Source organism: Triticum aestivum, chromosome 5A, assembly GCF_018294505.1.
Source record: "Triticum aestivum cultivar Chinese Spring chromosome 5A, IWGSC CS RefSeq v2.1, whole genome shotgun sequence".
Lineage (NCBI taxonomy): Eukaryota > Viridiplantae > Streptophyta > Magnoliopsida > Poales > Poaceae > Triticum > Triticum aestivum.
Window position 1 is genome coordinate 332,414,816 of NC_057806.1, and position 15,814 is coordinate 332,430,629.

Consider the following 15,814-nt stretch of genomic DNA (forward strand, 5'->3'; position numbering starts at 1 on the left):
CTGCAGCGAGTGCAAAGGAAAAGTCGCTTACAACAGGCCCACCAAAAGCCGCCTTTTTTCTTTTTTCTTTCTTTTCACTTTCCTTTGTTATTTTTTTATAACTATTCATTCATTTGAAAATAAATTTTGCTTTTAAAAGATGATAAATTTTGAAAAGGGATCTTGCACTTTTTTAAACCATGTATTAAAAATATCAATGTGTTTATCAAAAAATGGTTATATTTATTTTTAAACAGGAAAAAGAAAGACATGAAGATATAGAAAAGAGAAAAAGGAAAAATTCTTTGAAGATTGGACATAAAACTGTTCGCCAAAAGTTTAAAGTAAAAAAGGCCCACAAGCAAGGGTCTGGGCTGCCGAGGTCGCCTATGGGCGCTTGTGTGTGGAGGAGCTGGGCCCCGCTCAAGTGTATTGGCTGGCGATGTAGCATAGGCTCTGGACTTCTGACCGCCGCGCATGACATGGCCTGCGGGGTGAGCCATCAGTTTGCTACACGTGTTTGCAAGATGAGGATAACGTAGATCACATTCCGTCGACATGCGGATATGCGTGTGAGGTTTGGTTCTTCATTTGGGATGCGCTCCGCATCAACGTGCAGGACCGTCTCCCAGATGATACGACTCTTGAATGGTGGTTGAGAGAGAGAAAACAATTTCACAAGGCTAACAAGCGAGGGTTTGACAGTTGTTCATTGCGGGTATGTTGGCTCTTTGGAAGCAACGCAATGCTAGGGTATTCAACAGAGTCGACCAACAAAAGAATGCTAGGGAGCTTGCCACTATGATTCTTGGTGAGGTAGCCGAGTGAAGGCAAGCAAGTGATGGTGTTGGTGGTCTACAATGATTTGTGAGGAGTTAGCTTAGGTGTGCTAGTTGGTGTCGGTGACGTGTATGTGTGACCGTGAGTGCGCACTCAGGCCACACTTTTTGTAATTATACTTTCTATCATCTATAAAAATATGGTATATCATTGTACTCTTGAAAAAAGGCACACGAAATGTCAAAACATCATCTTGATGATGTGCCCATAGAGAATAGTTGGCTCGGGGCGACAAAGAGCACCTATTTGAGGCTTTTTATGATGGTGCGTCAAATAGTTAGGATTTTTCTCGCGAGAAAATAGTTAGGATTGGGACCTCCTATTCCCCGCCTTCAACGCCGAGCTGTCGTTATAACAGGCACACACGCTCACTCTACACCCTTTGACCACTATTTTTTTAGGATGGCGCTGGCTCATCTAAAAAGCAGCTGCTGGTGACTCAGTAAAAATTTATATTGAGAAAAAATCTATAACAACTTACAAAATTGAAATAAAAGACTAAAAGTGTATTTCAAGAATGTTCATCATGTATCTAAAAAATGTTTATCATGTGTTAAAAAAGTACAATGCATACTGAAAAACCATCGTTTTTTGTTCAAGAAGTGTTGTGTACATAGTAGAAAATTGAATGAAAATTTAAAAATAATGGCTAATTATAAGATGTTCTAACCTTTTTATGAATCGGATGTTTGTAGATGCGTTTTAGTGTGTTTGTTCACTCATTTTAATCTGTATATAGTTTATATTAAAATATCCAAACATCTTAAATTGGTATGGAAGGAATAATAATGACCTGAAAAAATATAAGGGAAAAGAAGACAGAAATAAATTAAAAAAATAAACCGGCAAATGGGGCTGGCCCAGAGCAATTACGGAAAAAATACTAGTAACATTTTGCGTATAGGAGCAACTAGTCTAATTTGTTAAAAAGTTGGGCTTTTCTCCGCGATTAGGCCGTGGGCCATGTGCCATCCAGCCCAATTCGAGAAGAAGAAGGCGCGGCTGGACATCATCGTCTCCACACACCTCCACCTCACCTTCTCCGACTCAGCCGCGCTACCATGACTTTCCCCATGGCCACCTCCACCGCCTCCACGGCCGCCGCCGCTTCCATCCGCCTTCTCCCGGTGCCAGCCACCCCATCCTCCCGCACTCTCCGCTTCCCGCCCATCCTCCGCCGCGCGCCCCGCGCCCTCTTGTCCGTCTCCGCTCTCAGCAAGCTCTCCGAGGCGTCCCCCGTCCCCATCCCGCAGGAGCCCACCCAGACTTTGCCCGGCGAGGACGCGCTTCCCCCTAGGCCCGGGGTCTACGGCGTCTTCGACCCCGCCGGGGACCTGCAGTTTCTCGGGATCTCGCGCAACGTCAGGGCCAGCATCGAGGGGCACCGCAGAAAGGTGCCCGCTGACCTCTGCGCCTCCGTCAAGGTATACACAATTGCGCATCACCCATTCTGTAGGATTTTAGCTACATCATGGAATTGGATTGCGCAAAGGGTCCTATGAATTGAATCATGATAATTGATTGCTTGCCTCGTCCTATATTGTTTGATGATGAATGCTTCTGAAGTGATCATGGTTTCTTCTCAACCAGTTAACTTAAGGGTTGGTTGCTATACAAAAATATATGCGCTCCTACACCCATTTTGATCACTTCTGCAAATGATTGTCCTGTCCCGTGGTCTTGCTATACACACTTAGGGCGTGTTTGTTTGAGCCGCAACTTCTCTGGCTGCAGCATGTAACGACTCCGGCTGGAAGAAGCAGCTGTACCTGCTAGGTGTGGCTGGAAGGTTCGAGCTGAGGTGCAGTCATTTGGTAGTTATACTATAGCAGCTGCGGCTGGTGCAGAGACGCGTTGAAATGACCAGAGTGCCCTCTATTGGTCTGTACATTGGGTTTAAGTGCTGACTGTATTACTATAACTGTAAACGATCTGATTAAGAGCTATTTTTGCACAAATGGCCAAAATGAGGCACAGTTGTCTGGTAGTTGTGTTCATCTTTGTACATACAAATAAAAATAACAAATACTCCAGTTTTTTTAGAGAATAAAATAACAAGTACTCCCTCCGTAAACTAATATAAGAGCATTTAGAACACTAAAGTAGTGATCTAAACGCTCTTATATTAGTTTACAGAGGGAGTACTTAATATCACATACCATCAATTAATCAATAGACACAATCTTCGGTGATACATTTTTTGACGAAAGTTGGAGAGTTCGCACGCTGTATTAACTCAGTATGTATCAACTCTCAGTTATCTCTCTTAAACAAACACACTCTTAGGCCCCCTTTGTTTGGGCTACAGATTCCTGATAATCACTATGGCTGTGGATTCCTGAGAATCAGTTGTAGCTATGGATTCCTGAGAATCAGAAACTGGTTGTTTGTTTACCCTGCTGTTGGATAGTTGTAGGAATTGTAGGGGTTATGAAATGTCAGTAATGTCCCTGGATGCCGAGTATGACGTTTATATGCTGATTTGGTGCAAATTAAGTACTATTTTTATTTTAGACTGAAATGACATGTATGTATACTAGTTTTGGTTGGTTTTGTTAGGCCACTAGAAACTAGTCATTGCATTCTTTTGGATGCGCTGGTCTGCAGCTAACAAGGATCAGAGCCAATACTAGTTCCTCAAAACAAGATACGGCTTGTTTGTACATTACTGACCAACACGAGTGCTGCCAGGAAACTGACAAAATACAGCAATTTTTCTCTTGTGGACAATCTGGTTTCAGCTTCAGTTCATACAGCACGGCTTCTAGCTGACCAACACGAGCGCTGCCAGGAAACTGTTAGCAGTCCATGGCGGCCACCGCCACCTGACCAACATGAGTGTCGTTGAGGGAGAGGCCGAGGCAAAGGATGGGGGCGGGGCCACGCGCGCGGAGCCTGCGGTACTCCCTTGCGCCTCCGCCACCGTGCTCCGCTTGATCCTCCAGCCTCAGCAGGCGCGCCTCCTCCGTTGACGTTGTCGTCGTCGCGGTCACCATGGGGAGGGAGACGAGACGATGGGGTTTTGGCGTGGTTGACCTGGCCTGCGGGGTGGATACTAGATGAGGTTGCGGTGGCAGTTTTATTGTAATTTCAACTGGAAATAGGGGCAAGGGCACAAAATGAATCGTTTTGTTTTGTGGGAATCTGTAGAATCGGCTGAATCACCAAAATCGCTGCTTCCGGATTCCCTTCGCTGGTAGTTCATTTTTGGAATCAAATTCTAGGAAGCTATACGGGAATCCCACGTATTTGTTTGAGCTTCTGATTTTAGAAGCCTAGAATCTGAGAATCAGAAGCTGTAGCCCAAACAAAGGCCACCTTAATCACTAATGACTCTGTATCAACTCTTAGTTATCGCTCTTCACGTTTTGACCATGCTACTTGAGGATTTGATTGCACCTATTTCTACAGGTTGCAATACCAGACGAGGAAACGCCAGATAAAAGTGTCCTAACTAATGCCTGGAAATCATGGATGGAAGAATACATAGCAGCCACCGGCAAGGCGCCACCAGGGAACGTTGCCGGGAACCACACCTGGATCGGTCCTCCACAGAGACCTGCAGACCTGCGTTTGACTCCTGGTCGCCATGTGCAGCTAACTGTGCCGCTTGAACAGTTGATTGATCGGTTAGTGAAGGAGAATAAAGTGGTTGCCTTCATCAAAGGATCAAGAAGCGCTCCCCAGTGTGGGTTCTCACAAAGAGTGGTGGGGATCCTGGAGGCACATGGAGTGGACTTTGCATCCGTAGATATTCTTGACGAGGAGCACAACCATGGGTTGAGAGAGACCCTCAAGACCTACAGCAACTGGCCAACCTTCCCACAAGTTTTTGTTGGAGGAGAACTTGTGGGCGGATGTGATATTATTTCATCCATGGCTGAAAAGGGGGAGCTTGCTGCCCTATTTCAGAAATAGCACTCTCACCTTGGAGTTTAAGTAATGTCTTGTTTTATCAGGTGCAAAATGTGACCTTATCTCTTGTACTGTTGCAATAATGCTTAGCTTATTGTATGGCACAAAGTTCTTGGCTCAGAAACACGTTGATTCAATTTAGATGAGGCAGTATTGTACTGTGAAACTTACTGGTTGTTTTTGAGAGCGGGCTTAGCAAAGGTGGCTGTGTGTATTTTTTTGGTCATTTCACATCTTGCACATGAATACATTGTAGCTACATGAGAAAGTATGTGGTGCAAAGTGAGAAAATCGCTGGATTGAGTTCTAAGGTTCAACTCAGAAAATTAAAATTATGATTGAAACTTGGAACATTTTTCTAGGTTCACAATGTCACCGAAGTGTTTGGATCTGTACAATGAGGAGTCAAGAGAGTAATCCTTGTAGGTTTCTGGAACAGATTGATTTTCTGTTAATGAGCTTTACTATTGGAATAAGTAACAGAAAAGAAGCACTAAGCTTTCCTGTACCATATGTTGGCTGGTTATCTGTATAACTCTACCAGAAGCAAATATAACAGGTAAGCTCAACACTTGATGCAGATTATCTGAATATTAAAGAGAAGATGTATCAATCAATCTTTACTAGTTTAGGAAAGTTTCTACTGGAGGCAAGATATCTTCCAAGCATGATTTATTCAATTAATTCCAGGATCAGGGTAAGCAATGACTCAACCTGTTTCTTCTTGATTCAGTTTTGAGCACTCCTGTTTTAACTTAAATCAGAATGGGTTCTCTACTATTGCCATTTTGCCTTACTTTCTGCATTACTAAAGAATGTTTTTTGTCTCCAGCAGAAGCCATCATAAATTTGCTGGGCCTTACGGTTAGGAGTTGGACGGATCCATGTCATCCACAATCACCAGGAAACTTCTGATGTCATGTTGCAGCAGACTGGCCAGGCATGCTGTGAGGACGAGCACTCTGTACTGAATGCCCTCTTTGCAAGCCTTTTCCACTTCAAGAAAATTGATGGGATTTTCGGACTTTAGGCTAATCCTCGTAAGTCTTCTCTAATTAAACATTTTACATTGATTTGCTACTTCTGATTTTTTATTTTTTTATGCTTCTGCTGGGGGGGGGGGGGGGGGGTCTTAAGAAACATTTACATCACGTGATGATATGTCCAAGATACTGCCAATGATTTTGAAACCTAGGAAGTGAGCCTAGCTCATTTGGTTGGGGGAGTGGATGTACAACCCCTCCGCCTGGGTTCAAGCTCGCATATATGCAGATTTAGGTTCCTATTTATATTGTAGGCTGTAGGGGTCTACCTTACAATTTTCTTTCAGAAAGATGGTTTGGAACCTGTGCAACTATGATGTATAGATCATATGGGTAGTTCAATCTCATCTGAGAATTGCTTGGCTAAGGATATGTGGAACAAAAAGGTTGAGTGTTTGACTACACATTACTCAAAGCTGAATTAACACACTGTTCCTTTAATAATTTCACGGAGAAAAAAGAACCAGGTTGGGCGAGGTATTCAAGAAGGACGAAGGATGCATGTTTCCATAGATGCCTGGCGGTTCGGTTGATTTCTTGTGCTTACACGCGTGTCTTCTTCTCTACCCTAGGAATTGAATTCTTTCTTGTGCTGTTCCCCACCTGTTCCTTCTCTTGCTTGCATGCGTGCCTTCTTCTCTACCTTTTTCTTGTGTCTGTTAGGAGATAGATGTGCAGAGGGGCACGTGCTGATTATGAAAACATCTTGTTTCTTCCACAAACAGTAAATGGTGTGGCTATCCTGAATTAATGATCCTTGTTGTTGTTGCTTCCTTGCTGCTGCCATCTTTGGTCGATCTGGACATATCGACGATCATATGCTAACTGTCAACATAGATAATTATTATCACGAAATAATCTTTGTAGATAGTTTCGTGTGGTTAACAAATTTGAACTCCTTAAGTTAGTACCTACGGATGTGTACAAAATTACAGCTGATTGAGGAGGGGCCTGTTAAGTGTATCCATCTAACCATTTATTCATGAGGTAGTAGGCACCGACTTTTTTACACTCCCTCACCCCAATGTAAACACAGTAATACTGTTTTGCTATTAGATGCATATAGTTGTTTCGTTGGGAGTTACCTTTCTTCTTTTAAAACAGCGGGTGCACCTTTTTGGAGTGAGATGTGAATACTGATAGTGATTGACTGCCAGCTAAACCTTAAAACTGCAACACGCACATGCACATGGATTTGTGCCTGCTTAATTTATCTGGTGATACTTAGGTTGATTGCATCTTAATGTAATTTTATAGACTCATCTACCTTTTCTGAATCTTAGGTAATGTTTACATCATGTGATGATATGTCAAGGACATAACTATAAATTTTATGAGATATAGAAGCATCGTACTTACTATACATGTAGTTTATCGTTCCTTTGAGAGTTGCTAGGTTAAGAATATGTGGGGACAATAAGCTTGACTACGAATCCCTCAAAACTAGATTTGCACTGTTCAATTCATTGTGTTCTTATGGGGTTGCACACCGTTTTTTCTTCTCGATTTTGTACATGAGCAAATTTAGGTTAGATCCATTCCCCACAGGGAGATGTATTATGTACTCCTCAAAGAGAGAAACTACAAGCAGATAAAAGCCTCGTGCTAGGAGTAGGAGGTATTCATAAAGGTAGAAGGATCCATTGCCAAAGTATTTTGTTTCCAGAGATGGATTAGTCGTTCTGGAGTAGTTGATGGCATCCATACGGCATCAAGAATATGGTGTTTGTTCTACCCTAGGAGATGGATCCTTCCTGATGCATACACACACGCCTTGTTCTTATCCACCTTTTTGTTTGACCACTAGGGGTGTACTAGGAGCACGAGTTGATCAATGAATCATCTTGTTCCTTACACAAGCGGTCCAGAAAGCAGCCAATGCCGTGCCTATCTCGACTTCATGGTTTTGTTTGCTTTCCTGCTACTGCAATCTTTATTCAACGTGGACATAAGAATGATCACATGATAAAATGTGAATAGTTATTATCGCTGTACTACTTGTAAACAGTTCCGTGTGGTGAACAGATTCTTAGGATTAACAAATCCTACATGTTAGTCCTTGCGTACGTGCATGAAGTTTTAGCCGATTGAGAGGGTCTATAGAAAGTCTGTTGGTTGTATCCATCTAGATCATTATTAGTTTGCCGACTTAATATTTCCCATCCTATCCATGAATAGAGCTATGGTGCTGTAGTACTATTAGATGCATGCATTCCACTTTCATTGGAAATTAGCTTCTTGAAAACAGCTAGGTAGCATGTACTACCTTCTTGGAGTGAGACATGATACTGATAGTGACGGTTATCACAGACTGAGAGAAAACTGCATGCTTAGAAAGCGACTAACTTGGGATTTCCTTGGCTTCCTTCCTAGCCTGGCAATATTTTCTTGTGTACAAACACGAAACATGTTACATGGATTTGTGACTTTTGGTTGCATTTTTACAGGGATTGCATATGGGGGTTTCTCTTGTGTTTCTCAATTTAAGATTAGATCCTCAAAGGAGATACACACACCGACAGAAAGGAGCAACTTGAACTAGAAGCACAGAAAGCCTCTCACACACCAAGAGAAGAAAGAAGATAGATATATACTCAACAAAGGAAGAAGTTGGATTACCAATATAGTTTCTTTCCATTCCAGAGATGGATTGGTCGGTCTGGAAGAGCCAGTGGTGACCAACCATAGAGGCCCAAGAATATGTTCTAGCACTTACAGGCACGTCTTCTTGTCCATCTTTTAGGGGAGGATGGCCCGGTTTGGTTAGTGAAGAAACCATCGTGTTCCATGCACAAACGGCAAATGCCGGCCGTGCCTATCCCGAATTCATGATCTTTTCTGTTGCTTCTCTGTCGGTGCAATCTTCGGCCGATCTGTGCGAAGATGGACGGAGTTTTTGTCAAATGTCAACGTAAAATCGTTTTCAAATTGAATGAGCTGTTAATGTTCCTTGCAGAGGTGCGGAAAGGATCGGCCGGCCGGTGGAGGTGCTACGGAGCGAGGGAGGGAGATGTCGCTGTTGACTGTATCCATCTAGGGAAGCATTTATTTAGTAGTTGCCGACTGGCTTGCTTCAGATTCGAAACTGCTCAAGGTTCCTTCAGATTTCCCATCGAATCTGTAGGTGTAGGTAGAACTAGGGCTGTAGCCAGATATACTGTAGATAGATAGATGCATGTGTTGTTCATCGGAAAGTTGCTTTTCCTAGCTTGCCTAGGTAGCATCCACTGTTAGGAGTGGGCGTTGATAATGACGGTTTGTGCAACGCTGCAAGAAAGCTGCCGGCTGTAGAAAAACGATGGATCATCTCCTCTTAGAGATTTTAACAATGGACCGATCCGAATGGACGGCGTATTTGTCTGTTTTTTGTTCGTTTGAGTTGGCCGCCCGTCCGACGTCCATTCAATCTTGCATTTGGGTCGGCAGTGCGCCCAACGCGCCGACCCATTTCATGTCCGTACTAAACTTTTTTTTTTTAAAAAAAGGCCCATGGCTGATCATGCCAGCGGCCATGACTCATGTCGGCACCATGCCAGCGCCGGCATACAATGTCGGCTTTTAAAAATATCATCATAGTTTATGCTGACGCACTCGCCAGCCGACCGGTACACATGCCAGCACACAAAAAGATGAGACTTGAGTTCGACCACGCCATCGCGGCCCCGTGGTCATGCCAGCACACAAGCCGTCATAGAAAAAGGAAGGTGCTCGCGGCCACGAGATCACTCGTCGGTGGACTTGAGCATGTTGGCCTGCATCTTCTCGAACCATGGCCTCTTCTTTGGCGACATGGTGTTGAGATCCACCTTCATGATCTCCACCCCGGTCATCATGCTCACGAGCGCCACTTCTTTCGCCTTGGTCGTTGGCGGCTTCGATCTCTAGCATCTTGGCTTGCATCTCCGCGTCCATCTCAAACTGCTTGGCTTGCATCTCCGCGTCCATCTCAAGCCTCCTCCTTTGGATCTCCATGAAGGCATTCATTTGCTCTTCTTTGAAACGTTGGCGCTCTTCCTCCCTTTGCTGGAGGGGGCGGTCATCTTGCCGGACGAGGCGAGGGAGGCAAGGCCGGCGACGGCGTCGAGGTCGAGATCTTTGTCCATGACGGGTGTGGGACGGGAGCGCGCGCGGGGACGGGAGGGTTTTTGAGGGAAATGGTGGTGGCTGCCACCGACCGGCGGACTTGAAGAGAGGAGTAGGCGCGCGCTTGCGCGTTCATCTCGTGTCCGCGCCGACGCAAATTTGACTCAAATAGACTGAGAATGGGTCGCCATGCGGACACCAAGCGGACGCGCGTCCGTTTGGATCGGCGCGTTGGGCCACCTTTTCTGTCCGTGTCGATCCAAACGGACGCGGGCGAACGAAATAGGTCACCCCATTTTGGAGTTGCTCTAAATGGTTGGTTTTTTAATTTTTAAAATTCCGGCTCGTGGAGCCCGTAGCCGAAAACCCTTGCTCGGGATCTCGTGTATCTTTTTCCCCTTCTTCCGACGACATGCCCTCAGTCTCGTCGTATCCCAAGAGGGTCCTAAACTCCGGTAGGCAGAAGCGCCATCAAAACTTGACTTTGCACTACCGATGGGTCTTTTTGGCACGAGAGTCTTCATCACCACGACGAGTCCCACTCCAGTACTGCAATGACTTTCCTTTGCCACGGGAGTCTTCACCGCCGGACGACCAGCCTGACTTAGAGAAGACATATGGGACGAGCAGTCTGAATGAGAGAAATCTTCACCACACGGGAGTCTTCACCGCTCAACGCTTAACAAGGAGCGGCAAGCTGATGTCAAGAAAAAAAAGGAGCAGCAAGCAAGCCAAGCCTTCACCGCGGGCGGGCGAGAGGTCCTCTGCTTCCTCTGCATGAGAGAAGAAGTATGGGACGCGTTTGGTAGCCCGTATCTAATTTGGCCTGTTCTGTTGGTTGTGTTTACTGTTTTTTTTTTTGAGGGAGGTTGTGTTTACTGTTATAGCACGAACAAGCATTTTCCAGCCATACCACTAGAAGCGGCCGAACTTGCCGTTTTCAGTGAGCTAGGCTAGTGGTAGGTCCTTTTGCATGAGAGGATGCGAATAGTATACAACCTTTAGATGGTTTCTTACGCTACCTCCATGAAGCTTTTTCTTTAATCAACGTTTCTTCGTCCCTTTTAATCTATACAATGATGCTTCGATTTAAAATAATGTCTACTCGAAAAAAAGACATCAATATTGCGGTTCTATTTAGGCGATAGGTTTGTGGTTTTGTTCATTGTAAGTGCTCATGTTTAGAGTTATTTTGGATGAATTTTGTCAGATTCATCATAAGCGTTTGACGACTTGAAATTTCTTTCGCAGTTTCACACAACTTTTGTGTTGCACTTTTTCTGTCCCGATGATCGTAGATGACTAGATCTACATCTTCTTCATAAACTGTATATATGCATATGTTTGTATGTTTTAACGACACTCCTTAATCTATTTTGGCTAGTCCCTTCTAATTTTTTCTCTCGGCCTCCTCACCTGCGTCCTGCTACACTGGCGTTGTTCCTTTTGGTCTCCTCTTCTGCGTCCTACTACACTGACGCCGCCATGGCGAGCGCACTGCATTTCTTCACCCCGTCTAGTCGTCCCTCCTCACAGACTTTCTCTGCGGCGGCGACCCTAGCAACTGGTTCGCCAGGGCCACCATCCACCGCAGTCACCGAGGCACTCTAGTGCAGTGCTAGAGCTAGACAGGATGGCCAACAGCCCCCCCAAAAATCTTCAAGTTTGGCGCGGGAAGGGGGGGGGGGGGTGCCCCTGCTGGCCCCAACTAAGCTCCATCGTTGCTCTAGTGTAACTCTATGTCATGTGTAGCTGTTAACTCTTAATCATGTCCGATGTATGCAACTACACATCGTGTACTTGCATTAGCCCAGCCAACACACACAACCAAACACAGTGTACTTGCATCAGCACGGCCCAACCAACACGCACAACCAAACCCCGTGTGGTTGCATCAGTCCAGCCAACACACACAACCAAACACCGTGTACTTGCATCAGCCTAGCCAACACACACAACCAAACGCCAAGCAAAAATTGCTCTCCCAATGCAGTCAGCCTACGTGCATGCAACCAAACGATATGCAGATAATAATTTTTTGCTTGTATTTGCCCAATTAGGCCCAACTGGGACAAGTATGAGGGGCAAAAAATATTGCAGGTGGCCAAACACGTTCATGGGCATCTCCAACGCTGACTTTCAAATTGGACATTGTATCCGTCCGCGAACAGCGATGCGGGAGCCGGCCATCCAACTATGTCCGCATTCATTTCTAAACAATTTGAATAAACCGGACGAATTACATGCAAACCAGATGATTTTCATCTAAACTGGAACACATTCATTACATTTTTTATTTCACTAGAAAAAGCGACCGGACCTAAACCTAGTCTAAATCTATGGCGGCGCCCATCCTCCAAGTCCTCGTTCCCCTCCAGCATTGGTTGTGTCCATGTTCGGAGAAGATGAGACCTATGAAATGAAGATAGGGTCGCCGGCGAGGAGTAGAACATGGGACATGGACGAGCCCACTTGAGACTCGAGGCCCCGCCGCCTCCCATGCACTCCTCCTCCTCGGAGTCTGCGACTTGTCCCTTGCCTGTGGATGTGAGGTCAACATGGACGTGGATGGGGTTGCATGCTCGTCGTGTCGCCGACGCCAGTGAAATGTCGTTGGCAGCATGAAGGACGCGCAACTGCCGGCGCTCTCATCCGTGATCGGTGATGCCTCCACTTCGGGTTGCACCGCGACCGGGTTGCAAGATGAGTTAGCGCGTGCAACCTTGTAGAGCACCCGCTGGTCGACGACGAAGTTGGGGTTCTACCCCACCATGGCCACCACAGCCTCCTCGCTCGCGTGCTCGTAGTAGATTTGGCCCTACCTCAGCCAGTGCTTCTCGAGGAGGGAGAGATTGTACCGTTGCTTCTCCTACATTTGCCGGAAGACTCACAATGGTGGCCACGCCGGCTGCTCCTTTGCCATACTGTCGTTGGAGTGCGCATGCGCCCGCTCTACGGTCAAGCCAGCATGGACCGGCGCGGGCAGAGACGCCAAGTCCTCGTTAGAGCCCGTCTCCATCGTCGGGTCATCGTCAGAGACTACCAGGGTGTTGGCCGACATGCCGACCTCTATCCGCCTGGCACAGCGGCCTTGCCAGTCAGCCGCAAGGGTGGCCACCTCATGCTTCTACTCCGTCAAGAGGCTCTCCCATGTTACCGCTTGCGGTCATGGCGGATGTGGTGCACGGGAGGAGGACGTGGAGCGGACGTATTGTGGTGCGGTTTGTGCCGGGAGTGGCCTCGTTTAAATAGCGGCTGCTGGTCAAGCCGAGCAGCGGGGTGTGTCAATGTAGGCGTCGGACTTGGTTTCTCGATCAACGTGCCTATCTAATGACAACACACAGATAGACGGCCAGACCGTTTGAATGCGGTAGATATCCACCATGTTCCGTCCAGTGACGCCTATCCGGCATTGAACTGGCACGGACACCAGGGATGCGCGCACGGGCTGCGCTCTCGGTTGGTGACCCGCTTCAATGCTGGCACCAGTGAGAGGTCATGTCCGCTCTGGGGTGGCATCAATGCGGAGCTGGAGCTCTGGAGCGGTATAAATGCGGGGCAACCGCATCGGGCAGGCAAGTACACGGGCGAGAGGGAAGGTTTTGGGTGGGACCGGTTTGTCGGACACTTGCATGGCAATGGTCCGAACGCCTACAAAGCCCCATAGGTTTTGTTTTTGGTTTGCGAAAAAAACAGACGTTCGAACCGGTCCATGAACGGATGAAGCCTCGTGTTGAATGACAAAATACGTCCGCGGGCTATTTGAGGGTGAGGGTTGAAGATGCCCTGAGAACTCACAAACTGAAGATGCAATAAGAAGATCCAGCGTGGCCGGACCTAATGACCTTTCTGTCGGACGGGGACAAATCCAGACAGACAACATTGGCCTCCCTACATACCAAATTCCCAAGTATGCGGTCGGCCTCGACTTGTCTTGCACCGGAGACGTACTAGGCCCTAAGAGCATCTCCAACAGGCGCCCAACGGGCGCGTGCAAAAAACAGCTTTAGCGCGCGCCCATCGTCTGATTTGGCGCGGCGCGCTGCGCCCGCTCCAGCAGTCGCGCTAAAATGCAGCGCGCGCGCACCGCTCCAGCAGCGCGTAAAAAAATGCAGCATGCACACAACATTTTTTTAATTTTCGAACACATAGATAAAATAAAAACTAGATAGATTGCATAAATAAAAAATGACACAAAGGTATTTTACATCGGTGCAACTAGATAGATAGTTTGAAAGCATAGATAAACTACGGCGCAACTAGATAGAAACTATTCTAAGTCGCTATCATCATCACCATTATCATCCTCGGCGGTGTCGTCCGAGGTGTCTAGCCAGATGTCCAACCACCGATCATCGTTCGGCGCGAAGAACGACTGCCCACCTGCTGCAACGATGTCGGACTGCGCATTCGCCAACGCCTTCCGCTGACGCCTTTCCAACCGCGTCTCGCGGCGCCTTCGTGTGTCCTCCTCGCGGTGCCTTGCCCAGTAGGCCTGCTCGTAGGCGACGTCCTCCGGGTGGCGTTGGCGCCACTCCGCCATGACCCGCTCGTCCTCCTGGGCGACGAGGAGGCGGCGTTGCCGCTCGGCGTGCTCCGCACGGTCTTCCGCCGTGTTCAGACGAGGCAGAGGGGCGAGGTTGAGCGCTTGCTGGAGCGTGTACACATCTTGAAGGTTTATCTGGCCGCGCGGCCGGCCTAGGCGCCACGCCGCCGCGTCGTACGCGCGGGCGGCCTCGCGTGCCGTCCCGTATGTGCCGAGGCCGAGCCGGAGTTCGCCGGAGCGTATCTCCGCGGTGTAGCAGCCGTTGGGGCGCAGGCGGACGCCGCGGTAGCTGGACGCTCCTCGGCGGCGCGGCGGCATGGCGGCGTGTCGGTGGCGGGGCGCTGGAGCGACGCGTGGCAGAGAGGGAAAGAAAGAAGGGAAGAGGAAGTATGGAGAAGCGCGTGACGAAGCGGCGCGCAGCTTTATAGGCGCGCGCGAAGCGGCGCACCAAATCTTGCGCGCGAGCTGACGTCTTTTCACGCGCGCGCTTGTTTCCCGCGGCCGCTGGAGCGCGGCAAACCGCCCCGCGCGCGCTAAAAATTGGGTTTACCGCGCGCGCGTTGTTTGGGGCGTCTGTTGAAGATGCTCTAAGAAGAACCGGCTATAGCAAGTGGACCTTAACAAGCCGTTGTGGGTGTGAGGGGAAATCCATTGTGATAACATTGCTAGGGACGCATGTGGAGTTCCATGACCCTCCTACCATTTACAAACCTATGTAGTATGTGGTTGATATCAAACCGCTAGCTTTGCATGCTCCATGACTCCAGCTAGTTCCCGTTTTAGAAACGGCCGTAGATGGCGGGAAATTGCTGAAATCCATGGTGACTGAAGAAAAAGAAAATGCTTGTTTCTTTGTTTCTGGCGCAGCACGTCGGCCATACAGCGGTAGGTGTACAACCACATACGCGTACCCAGGAGCTTCAACTTCAGCTTCCATCTCACTAAAAAAATAACACCCCCCCCCTCTCGCTGATGCAAACTAGGAGATGTCGCTGGCTATGATGTACAAAGCAAATTGCCGCTCCAGAAAAAAAAAGCCAATTAGGGCATGTGGAAACTCCAAAGACCACTCATACAATGAACGTCAACCAAATCCAGACAGATTAACCAAAATCCTAAACCAACCGGATCCCAAAAGGCCCGCCGGAGACACAATCACACACGCCCTCCGCCAGTGAGAAACACACCAAGAAAACGGGGATACGGTGGGAGAACATTTTTTTTACCCCTGGGCCACCGTTGGAGCCTCTTGGAGGACATACAGGACTGCGACCCTCCCTCCCTCCCACCCCTTTTTAAAAGGCGAGACTTTTTACTATGGCTCATTTTGTGAATGAATAGATAATTTTCCTCCCTAGTCCAGTGCACTTATTATTCGCTCACGCTCGGAAAGTGCATCTCTCTAGTC

The 15,814-nt window shown here is 47.5% G+C and overlaps 1 protein-coding gene across 3 annotated transcripts; it reads left to right on the forward strand.

Moving 5' to 3' along the window:
• The first annotated feature begins 1,830 nt into the window (after positions 1–1,830).
• Positions 1,831–9,148, forward strand: LOC123103228 (monothiol glutaredoxin-S12, chloroplastic). Of its 3 annotated transcripts, none has more exons than XR_006449697.1 (5): positions 1,831–2,243; positions 4,231–4,778; positions 5,316–5,431; positions 5,567–5,774; positions 8,225–9,148. XR_006449697.1 is itself a non-coding variant. In XM_044524745.1 (2 exons), the coding sequence occupies exons 1-2, from the start codon at positions 1,881–1,883 to the stop codon at positions 4,735–4,737; spliced, it is 870 nt and encodes a 289-aa protein (XP_044380680.1). In that variant the 5' UTR covers positions 1,831–1,880; the 3' UTR covers positions 4,738–4,934. The 3 variants fall into 3 exon arrangements, 1 of the variants encoding a protein (XP_044380680.1); XR_006449696.1 differs by having other exon boundaries at positions 5,570–5,774; XM_044524745.1 differs by lacking the exons at positions 5,316–5,431; positions 5,567–5,774; positions 8,225–9,148 and having other exon boundaries at positions 4,231–4,934.
• Positions 9,149–15,814: the final 6,666 nt, after the last annotated feature.

Coding starts and splice junctions, on each gene's coding strand:
- LOC123103228 (XM_044524745.1), top strand. CDS start 1,881: ATGACTTTCCCCATGGCCACCTCCACCGCCTCCACGGCCGCCGCCGCT. Junction 2,244..4,230: donor ACCTCTGCGCCTCCGTCAAG/GTATACACAATT, acceptor CTATTTCTACAG/GTTGCAATACCAGACGAGGA.